This window comes from Micromys minutus, assembly GCF_963924665.1.
Source record: "Micromys minutus genome assembly, chromosome: 10".
NCBI lineage: Eukaryota > Metazoa > Chordata > Mammalia > Rodentia > Muridae > Micromys > Micromys minutus.
The window spans coordinates 43,990,064-44,006,154 of NC_137979.1; the positions used below are offsets into that span (position 1 = coordinate 43,990,064).

General features: G+C 55.3%; 1 protein-coding gene across 4 annotated transcripts; it reads right to left on the reverse strand.

Moving 5' to 3' along the window:
• Positions 1-953: 953 nt before the first annotated feature.
• TBKBP1 (TBK1 binding protein 1) lies at positions 954-15,505 on the reverse strand. 4 transcript variants are annotated; one of them, XM_080922681.1, is made up of 11 exons: positions 15,444-15,505; positions 13,910-13,993; positions 13,473-13,726; positions 13,048-13,170; positions 12,775-12,879; positions 11,649-11,829; positions 10,687-10,865; positions 10,537-10,598; positions 4,100-4,218; positions 3,239-3,957; positions 954-2,389 (listed from the first exon to the last, which is right to left on the reverse strand). In XM_080922681.1, exons 3-11 carry the CDS (start codon positions 13,695-13,697, stop codon positions 2,261-2,263), a joined length of 1,842 nt encoding a protein of 613 aa, XP_080778807.1. In that variant the 5' UTR covers positions 13,698-13,726; positions 13,910-13,993; positions 15,444-15,505; the 3' UTR covers positions 954-2,260. The 4 variants fall into 4 exon arrangements, with proteins under 4 accessions (XP_080778807.1, XP_080778808.1, XP_080778806.1 ...); XM_080922682.1 differs by lacking the exon at positions 15,444-15,505 and adding an exon at positions 15,035-15,143; XM_080922680.1 differs by lacking the exon at positions 15,444-15,505 and adding an exon at positions 14,095-14,192.
• Between the last annotated feature and the right edge of the window lie 586 nt (positions 15,506-16,091).

A 16,091-nucleotide genomic window follows, 5' to 3' on the forward strand; every position in this document is an offset into this window, starting at 1 on the left:
TCGTTCTCAACCTCTAACCACCCAGAACCTGTTTCAAGGCCCAGGACTTCCCCTGCCTTCTGTGTTCCTGGACCATCCCTAAGTCTCTGTGTCACATGACCACAGGGAGGGTGTTCAAGAATCTCCTTTCTCAGGGCTGTGAGCCACATCTGCAAGCTGCTCTACCTTTCCTGACATGGAGGGACAGCTGTCATGTTCTAGAGCTGAACCTTACGTCACTGATGAACATAGATTTTTCTCCATATTCAGTTTTGTCTTCCCAGTTCCAGAGATTCAACCCAAGGCTTCTGTACATGCTGGGCAAAAGCCCTACTACTAAGCCACACCCACAGCCCTCCCCTAGTCCCCTTTTCTAGTTTGAAGTGACCATTTTGGGAAAAAAAAAAAAGTCATGTGGAAATGCTAGAGTCAATGAATAAATAATTCATAAATAACTCAGACTCTTTTATTCCACACAGAGGGTACAGCCAAGGCTAGGGCAAAAGTCATGAGTTCGTGACCCAGCTCTGACCTCCCGGTTTGGGGTGTTAGAGGTAGCAGTTGAGCCTAAAGCCTGTCCTGTCCTAGTAATCTCATGAGGACCTGGGGCACAGGTTCTTCTGTGCTGTTCCAGCCCGGCTCCTGCCATTCAGAAGTTATCTGAGAAAAATGATGGCTACCTACTGATCCATTAAGATGACCCAGAGCTCTAGAACTTCTGCTGGCTAGACATGCTGAGGGAGAAAATTCAAGAGCCCCTGCACCTGATTAGGGATGGGCGGTTGCTTCAAACCTGTTCTCAATGAAGACAGAATGATCAACAGAGTGTGAGCTCCCCAGTGGCTGCTGTTTCCAAGACCTTCCAAGTGAGGGTCAAGGCCCCTCCCACCCATGGAAGCACAGTCTGAGCGCAGATGGAACAGGTAAGTTTTATTTGGACTTTCAACTTGTTCAGAGAGCACTTGGCCCTCTCTTTCCTCTACAGGCCCCCTTCCCCATGTCCCCTCCCTGGGGAACACTCAGGGTACAATGACATGTCTCTGGAGTCCTTGGCCCCTTCCCTGCTGACATACCCCTCACCCCCTGCACAGAGGAAGGAGGGGTGTGGGGAGAGGGCCTGGAAGATGTGGATCAAAATGGCACATTCGATGAACAGTGGTTTTCACTGCCATCGGCTGGCCAAGGCCCCAGGGAGGCTCAAAGTGAGGGGTGGATTCATAGTGGGCAGCAGACTCCTTCAGGAGGCTCCCACCTCAGCCTGGGGCCCCAGCCTCCCACTCCCCTGTCTTTCTAAGGGGACGACTCTGAGGTAGATTTCACAGAGGGAATATGGGGGAGGGGGTGGGAAGGGGGTTAGCTCTTTTGAAATTGATCTCCACAGCACCCAGGTCCCAATCTCAGGTTTTGACCTGGGAGGGAGGGGCTGGTGACACCCACCCAGCAAACACAGGCTGAGTCACACTTGGGCTCTGGGGAACCTGTGGTGTCAGGAGCTGCAGTAGGGGGCAGGAGCAGAGGCATCTGCCTTGGTGATCTGCACCTTAGTGCCAGGGGCTTCTGAAGGGCCCAGGCCTGTGAGACTGGCCAACAGTCCACAGGACTGCGGGTAATGACCCAGGAGTCCCAGCCTCAAGGCAGCCCTTTTGGGCTGGATCATCCAAGGCCTGCAGGGTCCTCTCACTCCTCTGCCACCTTCCCGGGTTCCCAGAGTGGGCAGAGGGGGAGAACAGAGCTGGCCTGCAGTGACTAACAAAAAATAAGATGCCTCTTTCCCCAGTGCCACGAGCCTGAAGCTGGTTGGTCATGAGACAGAAGGGCTAGCATCGGTGTGCAGGGCAGGCTCTGAGACCCTATCAAGAGGTCTTTCCTGGAAGAACACAGCCCAGGAAAGACAGACATTTGGGAAGGGGCTCCCAGAGCTTGACACCTCCTCCTCTCCCTCCCCAGAGCACTAGACTCTCTCTTGGAGACAACCCTGTTGAAGAGCAGAAAGGCAGAGAGAGGTGGAGGATATGTCCTCCTCATCCCAGACCAGATCCCCACTCCCCAGTGGAAACCAGGAAGATGGGAAGAGCCTTGGCCGACCTCCAGGAAAGAGCCAGAGCTGAGTGGTGCCTGGACCAGGGAAGACGGCACACACATTGACTCGGTAGCTAGTGGAGGTATCTGGGGACCGCAAGGGGCAGGGGCCCCCCACGAGATTCATGCAGCATTCAAAGTGAGTGTTTGGGGGGGTGATGAGAGAGAGAACAGAGAAACAGCCAGTTGTGGAAGAGGTGCCCTAGATCTTGCTGTTCTCCAGGTGGGAGTCAATGTGTTTGATGAGGGCATCATCTGGGTACCCAACAGGGAAACCCAGCTGGCAGAGGGGGCAGCTGCGGATATCAGAGCCCACCGTCTCCATCAGTAGCTGCGGGAAGAAAACAAAGGCACTTAAGAGCCCATCTAACATCCCAGCCTGCTCTTTCCTAGGACCTATCAGGGAGGGCCTCAGCATGGAGGAGTCTGGGTATCCTTTCTCTAACACCATCCTTAACATCCACTCCAGTCACCAGCTCCACGCTGACCACTCTGCCCATAGGACTCAGAGGGCATGTAGGAGTCACTGTTCAGTTAGCTAAGGCACATCAGTAATGAGGGGAGCCAAGACCGAGACGCGCTTCCAGAGTGACAGACACAGTCAACTTAAACCACCTACAACCCCAACATAATTCTGTCTAGCTTTGGAACAGACTGTAGTCCTTCCGAGTGCGAGGGGTGGCTGTGACCCTCAGGAAACTCACTAAGTTAGTGAGAGGCTGAAGCCCTGAAATGGGTTATCATGCGGGACAGACAGAAACGAGCCCAGGCTCTGGGGCTTGTGGGGGAACTGAATAGGTAGGCCTGTCCCTTTTAGAATATCATGCTTTGCTCAACAATAGTGTGCTTGAGCCACACATCCTGAGGACTACTTTAGGACCATTGCTTCCTCCTAAAACCCTGCTAAGACGATAGCATCGTTCTCCTCCTCTTTACACAGACAAGACAAGGGAGAGAACTTGAAGGGGGTCCTTCAGACCTGTGCAGTAGAGTCGGAATCAAAGTCAGGATTGTCACTCTGAGGACCATACTTTTAATAGTGCAGGTGGGGGTGGGGACTTATTTCTACCAACCAGGAAAGGAGGGAGGGAAAGCCAGGATGTGTTTGCAGGGTTGTCCCTGCCTACCCTGTGTGAAGATAAGCAATAAAGTGCGACCCCAGAAGCAATGCACTACTCACATTGATGGATGGCCAGGACTGTGCGTGCTCAGCGTGGGCATAGGCGGTGGCCGCAGGCGACTCTGGGATGGGGAAGCCCGCACAGAATGAGGCGCAGCGGATGGTACCCGCTTCGGGACTGGGCGGGCTGGCGGGCATGGCCCACTCCTCTTCCTCCGATGGCTGCTTCTCAAAACGCAGGCGGATGCCCTCGAAGGCTCGGCGCGGGCTGAGCGGCCTGCCAGGGCCGTAGAGCTCTCCGCCATAGGCGCGGGGCTTAGGGAGCGTGGCAGCCTCGGCCTGCAGCCAGGCGGGGGAGGCACCAGCGTAGGCCGCCCCCTCCGCCAGCTCCGAGTAGCTGCGGCGGCCCTGGAAGCCGGCCTTGGCGTGGTGGCTGGGCGGCTTGGCATAGGCACGCTCGGCCAGCGTCCTCTCCCCCGGTGGTGGAGGCGGCCGGGGCTGCGGGGCCGGGCAGCTGGGTGGCACAGGCGAGCGGCGCTGCGGACTGGGCGACTGGCACGACGGCGGCACGGGCGATCGGCGCTGTGGGACCGGCGACGGGCAGGATGGCGAGGCGGGCGAGCGGCGCTGCTGGGGCGAAGGGCACGGGGGCACGGGCGAGCGGCGCTGTGCAGCAGGGGACTGGCATGGGGCACAGGGCGGCGGTCGGGCAGGCGGGGAGGGTGAGGGGCACGCAGGGGCCGGGGAGTGACGTTGTGATAGTGGTGAGTGCCTTTGGCCTGGGAAAGACAAAGCAGGACATACTGGGTGGAGAGGCAAGCCAGGAGCTTAGGAGAGCAATGCCCACCCAGGGAATGGAAGATGACTCCTGGGCGCAGCACCCCCTGTTCCCAGGGACCTGCAGGGCTCAGGCAGTCTCACCTGCGTTACGGGCCTGTTCCTGCAGCAAAGTCCTCAAGATCCTCCCCTGCAGGGAACTCAACTCCCTAAGCCGACCCAGCTCCTCTGTCAGTTCTGTGTAGGCCAGCGCCAAGTTCACCCTGAGGTTAGAGGGCAAGGGGTGAAGAAGAGAAGGGATGTGGTTCTGCCCCGGCTGTAGAGAAGAACTTGCTCTGCCACACACAGTTCACAGCTATCCCAGCTGCAGGAATCCCCTGTGCCTTTAAGATCTTCCTTAATAGCTACCTCTTCTAGGGAGCCTCCCTCTGCAGAAATCCCACAATGAAGCTCCCTGCCTAGGGCAAGGATGTAGAATAGAGAGATTCCAAGGGGTCCCTGAACTGAATCCCATTTGGGGGTGAACCATAGCTCATACAGGCATGTGTGAATATTTTTCTAATCTTTGCACAAAGTCCGAGTCCTAAGAAAGCAATACTGAATTTACACAGCACACATACTATCACAGGCCCCTGGTGACAAGTTCCCTGAGCTCAGGAGGCAGCTAAAGAGTAGGACTGACAGCCTGGGCCACAGATCAGGTTCTGGCTTAGGCAGCTGAGACTGTGCTGGGGCTGGTGCGCACAGTGGACTGGGGACATAGTGTGAAACTGCTTTTAATCCAATTACAGTAAAGAGTTGGGGAGCTAAGTCCACGTCTTAGGGAAAACAAGGCCTCCCTATGCATTATCTAGGGAACCCAGTCTCAGGCTCCATGGCCACCATCCCTCCATATCTCAGGCCCATGTTTGTGAGATGCATCTTCTGTTCCACCGCCTTCATCTCACAAGTCTGGGAAGGAATGATGTCTGCTCATTAGACCGGGAAATCCAGGTGTGTATCACACCAAACTGGGAACTCCTCCCAGAAAATGTCATATTTTAGACTGAAAGCAATCGGAGGGCAGGAGCTGTCTGTTCCTAGTCAGACTGCGGCTTCTGGGGAACAGGATCATGCTACACACACCGCAGGGGGAGCCAGGGGGAGCTCAGGACAGCACAGTTGTGGAGTGTCATGTCTGCCCACAAAGTACAGTTGCTATCCTCATCCACCTTCCCTTGCTGCATCTCAGGTGACAGATACAGGTCGTCTCCTTCACACCCTGCCTGGGAGATCTCACCTGTCACATTCAGTTCCCCAGGCCCCTTGCTCCCTGCTGGCTCCCTTGTCAGGAGCCACCCTAGTTTCCACAGCCCAGTGCCTGACACTCTCCTTGGAATGGGGAAAAAAAAAAAATGGAGCTACAAGAAACTGAAGAAGCTCCTAGCCCAGAGTGCCTAGGCCCTCTCCAAGATGACACTGGGGCCCCAAGCAAGCTGACACAATCCTCTTAGAACCCCAGGTCACCCTCACAAAAACTTTTGAGACCCTGGACAGACTGAGGCGCTCTGGCCTCCTCCTGACACCCCACAGTCCTATGGGACATGCCCTTTCTCTAGCATCTCTCTCCTTACATGCCAATGGCTGAACAGGCTCTGTACCAGAATGACTCACTAAAAACACCGCCAATTCAGTGGAAAAAAAGAAATCTCAACTTGACAACACAAACCAGAGCCCCACACGTGTGTCTAAATACACACCCCGCTTCCTGACTTCCTGCCCATACCTGAGAGGCTTTTCACCATCATGGAGTGAGGGAGGGCAGGTCATGTGAGCAGCAGCACATGCTACACTGGGTCATGAGCCCAACCCGGTGCTGGGAACTTCATTTGTCTTCATAACTACTCTAAGCCAATGTACTTCACAGGTAAGAACAGAGGTACACAGAGGTAAAGTCACTCAGCTTGAACAGAAACACCAGCCTCCCAGATTCCAAAGTCCAGGCTATAAACATTACCCATACAGCTCCCAAATCTCACAGAAGCCCCAATTTATATTGGAGAAATAAAGCGAGAAAGAAGAAGAAGAGTGAAGAAGGCTGCCAGGCGCACAAGGAAGGGGAGATCCTGGTGGCCGCAGAGCAGTGACTTGAACACTTGCTCTTGGCACCAGCCGGAGCAGCTTCTGAGTAACACAGGCTCCCTGTGTCAGTGCTGGGAGGATTCAGTAGGGCCAGAACTCAGCCAAGTCATGAGACTGGCTTAAAGGATGGATGAAAGACAGGGTGAGAGTTCAGCAAGATATGGGTAGATTCTGGCAGTTTTTCTGTGGCCATTGTTATGAACACAGCTGAGGGTCAGGATAAGAGATGGAGTGAAGTCAGGCACAGTGCAGAATCAGGTATGTGAAGAGAAAGATGCAAGAGAAAAGGCTGCCCTTTGGTCAGAACCATCCCTGGATACAGACCTGGGAGACAAGCAGCATTCCCAGCCCTCCCAACCCTTCCATCTTTACCCATGGCTGCCCCTCACTGCCCCAGCCACCCCGCCCAGCAGGGGAATTTAGGGGCCAAACTTTCCACCCACCCACAGGCACGCCCAGCATCAGTCTTCCCGCCTGCCAGACCCTCAGGGAGGGGACCACAGGCACCAGGCCGTGGAGCGGACTTGAGGTTGCGGGCTGGCGGAGGAGGAAGTCACTTTGCAACAAGCCAGTGCTCCACCACTTCCTTTCCAGAGCCTTGAGCCCTCATGCTCCTCGACCAGCTACGACTTGTGGTCCCCAGACCCGAGCTCCTCATGGCAGCCTCTACCAGGCAGAGCCAGATGGTTCTGTGTCCAGAAGCTTCCCTAGGTGCAGTGGGGCTAGGCAGCTCACAGTGTGGCAGGAACCAGGGTTCTTGGTTTGCCCAGGCCTGTTCCTGCTCACACTAGTTGCATAATTAACAATGTCCCCTTTCACTTTCAAAAGTGATGCAATTTGGTCAACAAATCACATGGTCATCCTCTTATAAAAGCCCTCCTACCTGCAGAACCACCTGAGCAGACAAACAGTGAACCTGGTCACTCTACTTGCTGGGGCCTGCCTGGACTGCCCGTCCCTGGTCCTTCAACTTCTTAGTGCCTCATGTTTATGAGAGTAAGATGAAACTTTGTAGGGATAGAACCCCACCTTGGGTCCAGTCTAGACAGGCAGGTGTGGACGAGAAAGCCCATGGTAGGGCTTTGGCCTTTAAGGTACTGAATTAAGATTTAGTATAATTGATGAAGTAGCCCATGCCTATAATCCAAGTACTTGGGAAGAAGAGGCAGGAGGACCACCATAAGTTAAAGGCCAGACAAGGCTACATAGTGACATGCCATCTCAAAAGAAGACAAAAGTGCTGGGTATAGTGGCACAGGCCTTTAATCCCAGCATAGGCAGCCACATCTCTGTGAGTTCCAGTCCAGCCTAGTCTACACAGTGAGTTCCAGTACTGCCAGAGATACACAGTATGACCCTGTCTCTAAATAAATAGCCGACTTGGTAGCACACTCTGTAATGTTTGAACTTGGGAGGTAGAGCCAGGGGAACAAGGATTTAAAAGTATCCTCAGCTATGTAGCAAGTTCAAAACTACATGAACCTCTGTCTTTAAAAAACAAATACCAAGCCAAAACTCAGACGAAGAACAACAAAAACCACTTAGTGATAAGTGATAAGGTGTGCATGTCTCAGGGAGAAGGATGACAAGAGCTGCTGTCAGCTCTGGGCTCGGCTGGCAGCTGTGCACAGGGTGGAAATGGCTTCTAAACCCACAGTCCATCAGACCAGAACCCCTGCCCACCCTCAGGGTGCCCTGCGGCTTCAAGTGCTAAGGGGTTAGTTCTTTGTGACTGGGTATCAGGCCTAAGGAGACTTAAAGGAAAGGAAGTAGAGAGGGTGAGAAGCCTGAAGGAGGAGGCCCTGGGCTTACTGCTTCTGGGGGCAGGAGGCTAAGCTCAGGGTACATGAGGGTCTCCAACTTCCGTCCTGACCCACCCCACACTGCCCTTGACCTCTGTGCAGAGTTTCCATCCTCTCTTTTCTGAGTTCACACTTCCCCACCACTAACCACAGCCCACGCAGAGGCTTGTGGGTGGAGAAGGGGGGGGTGGGAGGAGTGGGCGGAAAAGCTCCCAGGTTGCAACCGGAGCCCCCCACATTAGGAAGAAAGAAAGGGCTTGTAATTCATGATTTTCCCCTCACTGATCAAAGTGAACCTCATCTTTTCACTGGACCCCTCACAAACAAAAGACCCCATCTGCCTTCCAGAGACACTATCTTAGAGCCGTCTATAAAATGCCTCTGTTCCCCAGCATTTGCCAGACTTTCAACAGCCACACCCAGGAATCCACAGGCCCAGAAGGGAGGGGACCAGGGGTGTTCCCCATATGTCACCTTGACTGGGATCTTCCTGGATCCTTTCCTCCCTGAACATCCTCTCTCCATCCTCCTGAACATGCCTTCCTCTTACCCACAGGTCAGACCTGGAGGATGCCAGCCTAGCCTGTCTAGCCTGGCATCAGGCCTGCTTGCTGGGAATCACTGGTGGTTAGTTTGTGGGTCAGAAGCTGAGAACAAGGGACTGCCACTTCCAGGGCCTGCTCCTAAGCTCAGACAGCACCAGGATGGGGTTCATACAGGCAAGATGGTGAAAGGAGCTGTTTTAATGGAGGACCGCTGTGATCACTTTGGCTGCCCCAGTGAACTAGCTGAGACCGGAGGTACCTTTCAAGATAGGAAGATTTATACCTAGAGGCAGGCTGGACACATCTCCAAGTAATTTGGTGTCAGTATTTCATTCCCAGGAAAGCCCATCAATAAAATTCCCACTTGATACGGAGTCAGCAGAAGTAAATGGAAAAGGTGGAAAGAGATGGCTGAGCTATGTTTAGGAAAGAGGTGACTGCGCTATCTTTACGAGGAAGAATGGGAGGGAACCCAGGGAATTACCTATTACCAAAAAGGCTAAGTTTATAAGAAAATAAAGCTACCAGGAAAGTAAGGACATCCTCTAAGGATTGATTCTGCAGGCTGGGCTGTCCAAAAGCATACAGGCTAAAGGGAAGAAGTAAGCAGGTGGGGCCTGCTAGGCTGATGATCATCCAGGGGGTCTGTGGTAAAGGAAGCCACAAACAAGTCTAGGAGAAGCCCACCACACCACAGGAGAAGTGCCTCAGCCAGCTTCCTCGGGTTGGAAGGGAATAGACTGGTTTGGCCAGAACAAGCGATATGTTTGACAGAGCTTCGGAAACACCTCTGGGGTGGTGTTATCCATCCCTCATCCCTTGGACACACATCCCTGGTCTCTGAGGATCCTTCCCTTTCTGCCTCCTCCCAAGTTTTACTTTCACCCTCTCCTCTCACATCTGACATATGACTGATTCCTGAGCCCCAGAGGGGACCCCAGGGCCCAGAAGACAAAGGCTAAGTCAAGATGGCAAAGCTTTTACCCAGACAGAGTTCCCAGGATCGAGGCCTACTGGGTTATATGTCAGCCCATTGAGTTCTACTAAGCGGGGGTGCGTGTGCAGGCACAAATGTTTGTGTGTAACTTTCACTATAAGAAGGGGTTGGAATCACTGACCCCTATGGTGCCTTTGGCATAACTTCTGGGTTGAGCAAGGATCTACACTATGCCAGTATGTGTGTGTTCCGGGAGGGAACATATGGCTTTAGTGATCCTAGAGCCCCAGCCATAAGCTAGGGTGGACACTTTCCATCAAGCTCCCTCCCAACCCCCACAGAAGCTTAGTTGAGGGAGGGGTCTCCCCCATCAGTCCCACAAACTAGGTTCTCACCCTTTCGGCAGTTACAGCTCCACCCAGGCCCTCACCCTGCTGGGGAGAGGAAGCGAGGGGTACCCCAGCTGACCAGAAGCTGAAAGGATGCTGAGGACGCCTGTTGGAAGGGAGGGCCCTTGGGATCCTGGGAACTGGTTATGCTAGGTGAGGAAAGGTTAGCTCCTCCACTCTGAGCCTCAGTGTTCTCTGGTAAGGAACACATGAAGCCTGTACCTCAGCTCCCGAAGAGGAACTAAGCACAAGGAAGTTTAAGCAGTTTCTCAGAGTGGGTAAGGACAAGCACTGGGTGGCCGTGAGAGTCCCCTCCCTTGCTGCTTACTTTCCTAAGGCCCCACTGTCATGCTACCCACAGACACAGCTATTCTCTGCCCATCTCAAGGACTCCTCCCTTTAAATAAATAGACAAGGCAGATCAAATCCAAAAAGAGGGAGACCCCCTCCCTCCTCACCAATCAGAGTGGGTAACCTGACCCGCTAAGTTGTGTTTCTAGTATAGAAAACTCATTATAGAGAACACAGAGTAGCAGTAATACCACTGAGTACATCTCCCACCCCATGTGTTGAGAAGAGGTGGGCCTGGTCCAGAACCAGAATACTTCAAGAGCCCCTCCCTGTTTCCTGTAATAGGGGCAGAGCGGTAAGCAACCCAGGCACCACACCCCAAGACCTAGGAAAACAGGTCACTGAAGTCATGTGGACAGATGGAAAGCAAACGACGGAGACCTGGGATCGTCTCCTAGTGTAGGGGTTGAAAGGGCAAGGGCTAGGTATGACTTACTGATCATCGCCGACTCTCTTTACCCAAGCCATGTCACGTTCTGACTGGTTGGAGGCCAGATCCTGAGGAGGAAAGTAAGAGGTCAGAGCCAGCCTCACCTCTGCGCAGACCCTTTCTCAGCTATCCCATGCAACTCCAAAGCCCCTTCACCTGCGCCCGGGTCTCTTGAAGCTGCTTCAGCTCTCCCTGAAGCCGCTCACATTCCGCCTGGAGTTGCTCCTCCCGGAGCTGAGCTCCCCGAGCCTCCCCCTGCGCAGCCTCCAGGGCGTCTTCTAGGCGCCTCCGCTCCAGCTCGCTCATACTTACACTTGTAGGGCCAGGCCAGCCTGCTGTCAGGAGACAAGGTGATGTCAGGTAGGCTCTAGCTGCCCCCACTGACTCCCAGATCCACACAAAGTGAAACTGTAGGACAGGGACTCAGCCCAAGGTACTGAGAGGAGCCAGAAAAACAAACACCCAAGGACCAGATACTATTACAAGGGAAATAAAGATGGGCTTGTTGCAGATTCAATCGTGGAAACCGGGGAAGAAATAAGGATAAACTCTGGAAGGTGTCTCAGATTAGAACCAGCAGTCAGAAGCATCCTCAGAGGCCTCTACTAATCACAGCCTAGGGGGACGACTCTGAGTGGGGACGCCCTCTGCTGGCACACCCAAGAATTGCAGGATCTAGGCGGCCAAGGGATGTCAGTGGGAGAACTTGTGAAAAAGTGTACTTGGGGTGGAGGAACAGTTGGAGAGGAGAATGGGATAATTACGAATAAATTTAATATACTGAAGACATGAGTCAGGTGTGGTGTTACATGGTTGTAATCCCAGCACTGGGGAGACAGAATAAGGAGTATGTCTCCAAGTTCAAGGATAGCCTAGCGTATACAGTAAATACCCGACCAAATGGGGCTGTGTAGTGAGACCCTATCTTTAAAACAAACAAACAAACAAACAAACAAACAAATAGAAAAGAAAGGAAAGAAACAGCAAAAAAAGAAACAAACAAAAAGGAATATATTGTATTAAGGCCTTAGGCAAGCCAGAGGCGTCCAGTCACTCTGAAATGGGAGTTACAGTTGGAGACATAGAGAGCAGGAAGGTAGGGGTCATTGAGATCTCACCATGACCCAAGGCAGGTCCCCCTCTCAGAGCCAGATAGTGCAGGTCCAGGTCAGGACAGGCTGTGGCAGGGACAGCTGGGGGGCTCAGGCTGGAGAAAGCTGCGTCCCGGAGGCCTTGCTGTTGCTGCAGCTGTTTCTCCAAACCACAGATCTGCCGGAGGTGTGTCTCTACCAGGGCTCGCTGCAGAGAAAAACAGAGGTCCAAGGGGCTATACAGGGCCAGAAAGCCCTATGGGCTCCCAAACCCAAGAGTCCCCTAGGCTGGGTAATCATCACTCTCCAGAGTGTCCCACACTCATTCCAAGTGGCCACAGGTGCGAGGCCTCCTCTCCCAACACCTGCAATGCAGATGCTTCTGGCTACTGTCGCTGGGTCCTATCACACAGGGACGTTTCCGAAGAAAACACTGGGCTCTGGGTCCAGCCACCCCAACCCCTCAGGAAAGTATGTTGCATTTGCATATATGACTTAAGCACTTCTAGGCTTTGTCTACCTCCTGTATAAAATGGGGATAGCAGTACCACGCCTACCTCTTTGATGGTTGTGAGAGCTAAAATGAGTAGGTGTGCGTAGAGGGATATAAGAACAGTGCCTGGCATGCAGCAAGAACCTCGCAAACGTTCCTGACTATAAAAGGAAAACCATCTTACACAAAAGTCCCATTGCCCTCACAGCAGTTTAATGAGATGGTTTACCATTTACCCTGCTTTTCAGATGAGGGATGGAAGCTAAATAATTTGACCAGGGTCACAGAGAGGAGCTGACAGAGACCTTGTCTCCTGATGCTGCCAACTGCCCACACACAAAGGGCCATGTGGCGACTCTCATCACACCCGTGCTGGGAACCATCTGAGTGTGATAGGGATGGTTGATGCAGTGTGAGAGCCAAACACACACACACCACGTCCTAGCACTGTACAGCCCACGCACAGCCCCCAAAACCCAGATGATAGTGTCTCATTCGCACGGCAAAGCAGGCATTCACAGACAGGGACGAATGGATACAGGAAGTGTGCACACAAGCAGGGTGTGTGAGACACACAGGGCAACACACACTCACAGGGTAGGGATGCTCATATAGACTCATACCGCATTGGGTACCTGACCCCCAGTCTCTGGGCCTCACCATCTCCCCCAGCTCCGTCTCCAAGTCGCTTTTCTCCACACACAGTTTCTCATAAGCCTGGATCATCTCCCCGAGCTGTTCTTCCTGCTCCTTATTCTTCTGCAACTGGGTAGGCCCAGAAAGGTGTGCCAGGGTCAGGGTGCCATCCTTGACAAAGAGCAGGGAGGCTCCCCAAACCTCCCCAACCCCATTCCCAGGAGAAACAGGAAAAGCTGAAGCTGATTTAGGGAGCTAAGGAAGCCAGGTTGTCTGGGAAGCTAAGCAAGAGCTTACCTCGTGTTGGAACTGGTTGAGCCGTTGCTGCAGACTGACCTTCTCCACCTCCAGGAGGGAGCCATCCTTGATTTCATACAGAGGGAAGCCATGCTCATCTCCGAAATCAGTGATCAGCGGATACTGTGGGAGGACAGTCCTCAGAGAAGCCTGGCTTCCGGTCCCATGACCACTCTGTTCCTGAACCCCACTACATACTTCAGAGACACCCTCTCCAGTGGGACCCACCACTCCAAAGCTGAGCTCCTCCTCTGCTCCTGAGATTGGCTACAGGAAAAGAGTTCCTCATACCCAAGGCAGCCACTTCTTCAGGGACCAGCCAGCCTCCAGTCCTGGCCACCTCCTTGGACCCTTGGGATCTCTTCCAGCACCCTCCCACCCTTGCAGCACGACTACTCAACTCTCCTTCACATCTGGGTCCTGACCTTGATCTCGTAGACTTTGAGGCGACGGCGGAGGGTGGCATTCTCTCTCTCCAGACCTCCTAGCCGCTCCTTGATATCTCCGTAGGCTGTGATGAGAGCAAAGTGGGAAGCAGAACACATGTCCCCTCCCAGTGACGGGTCTCCAGGACCATCCAGCCACACCTCACTGGGCCCCAAGGCCTCTTGGGTCAGGATGCTGATGTCATCTTCAAACATGGACTCCATGGTAAGGGCTTCAGCCCGCACTGGGCCTCCTGAGAGAACAGGAAGAGTAAAAAGGACCACCTGGTGTTTGTTCCCTCCCCTGCTGATCTGAGGAACCTGAGGTAGCTGTACAGCTCCAGGTGGGAGACAGATCTCACAACTAACTGTCTCAAGTTTCTGCCCTATCTTCTCCAGTGACTGCTTATAGGGGAGGGAGATGGAACCAGACACACCTCATGAGTGGAGTCACTGGACAACTGATAAACAGGACCAAGGATCATCAGCAGGGAAGGGCGCTTTCTGGAACCCAGTGAGACCTGTGGATGGGAGAGCTGCTGTTCCAGCATTGGCACAGTCCAGACCCTGCCTGGACCACTCGCCTTGGTCTTCTCCCCAGACCTCCCCTTTTCCCAAGTACCTCGACAGCCACCAAGATCCCCATCCCAGGCCTCTGTCGCCTGTTCCTAAAGCCAGCGCTTCAGGATTGCCAGTCCCGCCAGTCAGCCAGGCCTCTGCGGCCCCCGCCCAACTTCCTCCCGCAGGATCCCAGAGTTCAGGAAAAGGAAGTGCCTCCCCAAGTGCACCGGGGCTGTGGCAACCGTCCAGGCGCAGACCTACAGGAAGTCCTTGGCTGAGTGTCAGAGGCAGCAAACTGGGCAAGGGGGCCTAGTGGAACCGAGACCATTAAGGGAGACTCCTGCTTGTCCCTATTGTGCCTGCACTCAGGGAAATGGGGAGCCCTGGGAAGGGGGCAGGAATGACTCAGGGCTCCCAAAACGAGTAGGCAGCGAGGGGGTGCGTGTGTACTTCTCCCGGCCCTGCTTATGAATGTGTGGCTGTGGCTGGCATGCGGGGGATAGTGTGCCTCTGTGAATGAGTGTAGGTGTGCCGCCGTCAATGAGCTTTTGCGGGGCGGAGGACCGGGGTCAGCGCGGAGTTCAGAAGCCACCAGAGGTTGTGTGTGCGCGTGTGAGCACGCGTGCGTGAGCGTGTGGGTAGGGTGGGCACGTTCGGGCCGAGTGTCACGTGAGGCACTATGGGAATGTCCGAGGTGTGTGTGCACGCGCTGGAGCGTGTGTGCGCTTCGGCGAGGGGGCTCGGCCAGAAGGCGCGAGTTCTGACAGTGCAGGCCTCAGCCCCTTCCCCCAGCCTCCGCTAAGTGCTGGAGAGACTCGTGTGACAGGTCTGAGTAAGGAGCGTGTGCGCGTGTTTGTCGGGCTGGCCCCACCTTTAACCCTCTCTTGCCCACGCCACCCCCTCCCCCTACTCCGTCGGCCAGCGCTCACTACACACCCCGCCCCCACCCCTGCCCACGACCTCGGGCCACCCCCACTCGAGGACTCCGTGTCCCCACACACCCCGGCCGTGCGACCCAAGCTGCCTTCCTCCGCATCCTGGGGCCGCGCGCGGAGCGCCCGCGCAGGCTACTGGGGAGGGGGCGCCCGTCCGGACCAGGCCCCTCCGGCGGTCCCTTTAAGAGCGGCTCTTTAAACCCCCTCGGGCTCGGCGGACAGAAATTGTCGCCCCTCCCCTCGGTGGGGCAGAGACCGCTCAGCCCCCTCCCCCACCGCGGCCGGGCCGCGGGCGGGCTACTGAGAGGCGGCGGTCCGGCCGGCCGTAGGCTGCGGGCAGCGGCGCAGGACCCTTCCTCACTCTGCTCCCGGGCGAAGCGCCCGCCCACCTGCGCCCGGGACCCGGCCTCCCGCGCCCGAGGCCGCCCGGGCCCGCCGCGCCCCTCCCCCTCCCCGGTCCCCGGCCCGCACTCACGGCTGCAGCGGGCTCCGGCTCGCAGTCGCAGCGCACCCCTCCGCCGGCTCCCTCCCCTGACCGGCCCCGGCGCCCCCACCCCCTGGCACCGCGCGCCGCTCCGCGCCCTGCCGCCGCCGCCGGGTCTCTCCCCACCCCCTCCCCTCCCGGCCCCCTCCCTCCCGCTCGCCCGCCCCGCTCCTCCTCCGCCGCCGCCGTCTCCTCCGCCTCCTCCTCCCCGGCTGCTCCGGGTCTCTCCTGCTGGGCCAGCGCCCGGGACCCCGCGGTTGCCACCACCACGTGGCGAGGGGCGGCGGCCCCCGCGGTGCGGCCGGGCTGAGACTGGCAGCGCGCCTGGCGCCCACCAGCTCCCTGCCGCGCGGCCTCCCCTCCCCGCCGACCGGCGCAGTGTCTGCGGACTGTGTGCTGGGGCGCCTCGGGGCAGGAGTTGGGGTTGCACATTTTGGGAAGAAGTGGAGCTGTTTATTTGGGGGAAAATCTTTTTATTTTTTTATTGGTCTTCGGAGAAGAAACATCACCAGACTCTTTGCTCTCGGAGGAAGGGGTATCGATATGATCTATCTATTTTGAACACAGAGACATTAGAGTTAAATCTAACTTTGAAAGTGAGAGTGAACTGGAGAGATGAAATGTTCGTTTGGAAAGACG

Coding starts and splice junctions, on each gene's coding strand:
- TBKBP1 (XM_080922681.1), bottom strand. CDS start 13,697: ATGGAGTCCATGTTTGAAGATGACATCAGCATCCTGACCCAAGAGGCC. Junction 10,599..10,686: donor TTCAAGAGACCCGGGCGCAG/GTGAAGGGGCTT, acceptor TTTCCTCCTCAG/GATCTGGCCTCCAACCAGTC. Junction 3,958..4,099: donor GGAACAGGCCCGTAACGCAG/GTGAGACTGCCT, acceptor TGTCTTTCCCAG/GCCAAAGGCACTCACCACTA.